Source organism: Mercurialis annua, linkage group LG5 (assembly GCF_937616625.2).
Source record: "Mercurialis annua linkage group LG5, ddMerAnnu1.2, whole genome shotgun sequence".
In the NCBI taxonomy this organism is placed as follows: Eukaryota; Viridiplantae; Streptophyta; class Magnoliopsida; order Malpighiales; family Euphorbiaceae; genus Mercurialis; species Mercurialis annua.
In genome coordinates, this window is record NC_065574.1 from 37,569,221 (window position 1) to 37,573,677 (window position 4,457).

At 43.9% G+C, this 4,457-nt stretch overlaps 1 protein-coding gene across 1 annotated transcript; it reads right to left on the reverse strand.

The window, feature by feature from the left end:
* Positions 1-1,088: 1,088 nt before the first annotated feature.
* Positions 1,089-2,653, reverse strand: LOC130015543 (uncharacterized). The gene is made up of 3 exons (XM_056105885.1): positions 1,897-2,653; positions 1,375-1,808; positions 1,089-1,286 (listed from the first exon to the last, which is right to left on the reverse strand). The coding sequence occupies exons 1-3, from the start codon at positions 2,651-2,653 to the stop codon at positions 1,089-1,091; spliced, it is 1,389 nt and encodes a 462-aa protein (XP_055961860.1).
* Between the last annotated feature and the right edge of the window lie 1,804 nt (positions 2,654-4,457).

Here is a 4,457-nt window from a genome sequence, read left to right on the forward strand (position 1 = left end):
TGGGAGGGTATAAATAAGGAAACCTTCCGAGACGATATGGAGTGATCCCCTTACAGTCAAAACGATATAAGGTTTTTCATCGGCCGAAACGATATTTTATAAGTTCTTGGGTGGCCGATTAAACCTGGTGCGACCATTGGAAACTTTTTAAATGCCGAGCAATCACTATCTATGTTTCGGAAATCCAGCCGAATAAAAGATGTAAACAAAAAGAAATGAATAAAATTATTTATTGTTCGGCAAATTATTATTCTTTTGCACCAAAGATCATGAATATAATCCTGTTGATTGGCCGATAGAAAATCAGTTTTTTGTAAAAACCATCGGCCAAAAAAGTTTTTAACATAGATCGGCCTTGTTGATCGACCTTATTGGCAATCAAAAAAGTCAATATGTTTCTTTTTAGTTTTTCGCTGTCTTGAACAGTTGAATAAAACGAAATTAAACATCATATGCCGATCTAGTTTACAAACACTAAAACACATGGTTTGTCAAAATCCAGGATAATACTTGTTCAAACTACGGCAAAATAAACATTTTTGGTTGCAAACACAAAAAACAGAAATGTTATCAAACTCATACAACGCCGATCACACGGCATTAAAAAGATCACCGACCAAGTTCCTCATCTCACTATATCCCTTGCAAGCATCGTCATACTTGGCTTGATCGGCCTTCAGCTCATCCTTGATAGAAGATCGGCGCGCAATGAGTTGTTTCGCCTCGGTTACAGTCTATGTGAACTTAGCTTTCACTGGTAGATGAAGTTCTTCCTTGATTGCCAGCTCTCTTTGAAGTTCTTCAATCTTGTTGCGCAACTCTTGTATCGCCCGGGTCGAAGCATCAACTTCAGGAGCCATTTTCTTCGCCTCTTCACGAAGACGGTCGATCTTCCTATCTGCTTCCTCCTTCTTCTTTTTCTTGCTCTCATAAGAACGGCGTATCGACCCGCAAGACTCAAGTGTTTCTTTGATAGCCGAAAAGTCGCTGTTAGCAACAGCTATGGCCGAATGACCATTGGGGTTGATGAGATCGGTGTTCGGAAATTTGGCGAAGAGAGAGACCGCCGATCGCAATTCCTCCATGTCTTAATCATTCTCAAAAACATTCAATCCTTTTGGCTTCAAACGACGGATCACTTCAATTTTGGCATCAAGTAGAAGGAGAGAGTCATCAGGCTCACCGGATTGATCACTACAATCAGAAGTGAGGTCGTCTTCTTGTAACGAAGTTTCTTTCTCGACGTCAGAATTTAGGATATCATCCAATTCTTCAAGAGCTGTCTTCTGCAAGAACGAAAAATCCAAACAATTGTCAAGCGAAGTACTTAATACAAAGGATTGCAATATTGGAAATATAAACATAAAAACATACCACTTGCGCCGAAGCAGCAGATGAAGGATGACTTGGAATGATCGGCACAGTGGGAGATCGGTTGATGGTGTTGGTCGACGACGAAGTGCGAGTGCGAATGGTGATCTTGGTCCGATTGCTCTTTTGTTGCTGCGGTTCAGAAGCAGGCCGGATAGGAAACGAACCGTCAATCGGCAGCAAGTCATCTTCCTCAATCAAATTGCGCACGACGGGAATTGGGATGGTTGGACGGTCAGAAGGAGAACCGAAATCAAACGGTATATCATCTTCGTCGATCAAATGAGGAGTGGCGTTAGCAACGGTCTTGAGAGCTTTCGGTTTCACGGCCGCCTTCTTTGGTTTACCACCAGTGTGAATCGGACGTTTCTTGGGTTGTGAGGTTGCTTCCGAAGTCGATCTCGTCGCGAGAGATTTGTTCTTAATGGTCTCGGTAGCTGCATAAGCATTTTTGATCATAAGTAAAAAGTTGAACAAGTTTATAAAAAATAAAATAACGAAATTTACCTTGATCGACATCATTACCTTTCGCTTTCTTGGATGGATCGCCCTGCAAAAGAAAAACATCTTCGTGAGAAGCTTTTCGTTTAATGGGAGGAAGATAAAAGTCATGGCGAGCCAACACTTCTTCAGCCGAATGGATGAAATATCGGTTAATAAAATCTTTCCACCAAGAGTCGAATGAAGGATCGGCTAGGGGTTGGCTCTCAGGGTACGGGATAGCCTTGCACTGAACGAGATATTGTTTATTCAACAAAAACAACTCTTGGATGTCGATCATATTCGCTAGTTTCGGTCTGGAATGATCTCGTAGATTCCAATCAATTTGAAGTGGGCAAGGCAAGCCTTGAGGCCGACCGAACTGACGAGCATAGTAGTGCTCAAAATATCCCTCACAACCACTAGACAAGTACGTGAGTCCAAGAAACAAATTCCTTGCTCGAAATGCACTCATCCAATTGACCCACCAAGAATTCTTTTTATCTTGATTTACTACGCGAAGATCAGTTCTGAATCCATATCCGAGCCACAAAGGAGGAAACGTCAGTAATGGGCAAAACAGCTCCGGAGATCGGCTGTCCGTGTCAGAGAAGAAGCTGATGATCTGATCGATAGTAGACATGAGCGGTCGGCATTGTAGAAAGGTAAATCCATGACATGAACCTTCAACACGGTCTGTAATTTGCATTAATTCTGGAAAATACATGGTTAACCACATCTGAAGTACCCAAATTGGACCACTCGGAACTTTATGCGAGCTCGGATCGGTACATGGAATCATCTCATGCAAGCCACGGAAATCGAGGCCAATATATACTCTCCAAGGTTCAGGTACACTCCGTCAGCGAGTGCGACAGCGATCCGTTGGTATTCTTTAGTCACCTTATAAGCTGTAGAACATACCACGAATTTACAAAGGAAATAAGTGAGAAAAGCAATATGTTCTTCGCGATCTGGAACAGTGGAGGTTTGTTGGCGGTCTTTTAGGAATCTACCAAAATTCAGAGACGACCGTGCCGGACCCGTATCAAGCGTAGAAGAAGTGGGAGATAGTTCTGGAGTGATCCTGTGACCGGAGATAGGCACGTTAAGCATGCATGAAATGTCTAACAAGGTGATCGACATTGGGCCAAATCTGAAAGAAAACCCATTGATTGAACGAGACCAAAATAAAGCCGATCTCAGCAAATAATGTCTATAACACAGCATATCTATCTGTGCAAGCGTAATAAGATCGGCAATACCAGCAGTAACCCAAGAGGCTTCATAAAAAGGTTTCAATCTAGCTACCCACAGCTTGAAGTCTGAAGAAGGGTTTGGCCAGTTTCTGAATTGTTCACCAATCCATACGGAGGCGTGGTGATCGACGACAAAACGTGGCGGACAGCGGTCATGGAACGGGAGAGAAATTTCACACAATGGAGATGGTTGTTTAAGTAAAGGGCCGACATAAGTTTTATGGTTTTCGGATAGGATTAATACCTCTGCAATTGCGGTTGATGCTTCTTCACGATGGCGAGAGATCTTGTCATGAACCTTTGCGGTGATGTCCGGATCGACACGAGTCATCCTAGGAAATAAGAAAGCCAGCACTTGAAGATCGGCGCCGGCGATGGCTTGCAAGGTTTGAAAACTTGTTTCGGCGAAAATCTGCAAAAAAGATAAGAGGATCGGCAGGCATGATGATCGGCGCGGCAGAAAGTGCTAGTCTACAAAACAAATGAGAAGATCGGCGTTACTTACAAGACGGGTGGAGGCTCGGCGACGGTTTGATACGGAGAAAGGGATGCGATCGGCAGTGACGTACAAAACCGATAAGAGGATCGGCAATGATGATCGTAATGAGTTGGCTCGGCGAAGGATGATCGGCAGGTTGATGATTGCGGCGAAGGATGATGGTCGGCAAGTTGATGATTGCGGCGAAAGGTGGTGATCGGCAGATTGATAATCGCGGCGACGGATTAGCTCGGCAGAATGGACAAGATCGACGGAATCGCGGCGACTGATTGGCTCGGCAGAATGGACAAGATCGACGGCGGTGTTCTGGCTCGGTAAAACTAACGAGATCGGTGACGGTTTGGCTCGGTCTAGTGGATAAGGCGATCGGTGAGGCTCTGGTGCGGCGAGATTTCAAGATCGGCAGAGGATGATCACGGGCAGGTGACAGATTGACGATTCTTCGGTTCGGAAAATGAACAAGGCGATCGGCGAGGCTCTGGTGCGGCGAGATTTCAAGATCGGCGGCGAAATAATTGGCGGGTGTGAGGTAATTGCAAATCGGCAACAATCCGTTGATTATTGAATTTAGGGTTTGAAGAAAGTAAAAATTAGAGGTTTCCTTTTATAATCAACAATGGGAGTGTTGGAGAATCATAAGAGGAAGTAAGTATTTGGACATGGACCTCTTTTAAGAACAAGCCTACAATTTAAATAATATAGGCTTGTTGGGGGCATTGTTGACATCGGCCCAAAGTATGATTATCAAGTGATGGGCTGTCAAAGAAGAGAGCATAATGGGCTGTAATGGGATTGGGCCCATATTAGCTATTTTTTATTGCCTTTTTTAGTTTTAGCTGCGTTAGACT

Excerpts from the sequence above, each read along its gene's own strand:
- LOC130015543 (XM_056105885.1), bottom strand. The coding sequence starts at position 2,653 with ATGATTCCATGTACCGATCCGAGCTCGCATAAAGTTCCGAGTGGTCCA. Across the intron at positions 1,809-1,896 it reads TCCATCCAAGAAAGCGAAAG|CTACCGAGACCATTAAGAAC; the intron begins GTAATGATGTCG and ends ATGCTTATGCAG. Across the intron at positions 1,287-1,374 it reads CTGCTGCTTCGGCGCAAGTG|AAGACAGCTCTTGAAGAATT; the intron begins GTATGTTTTTAT and ends TCGTTCTTGCAG.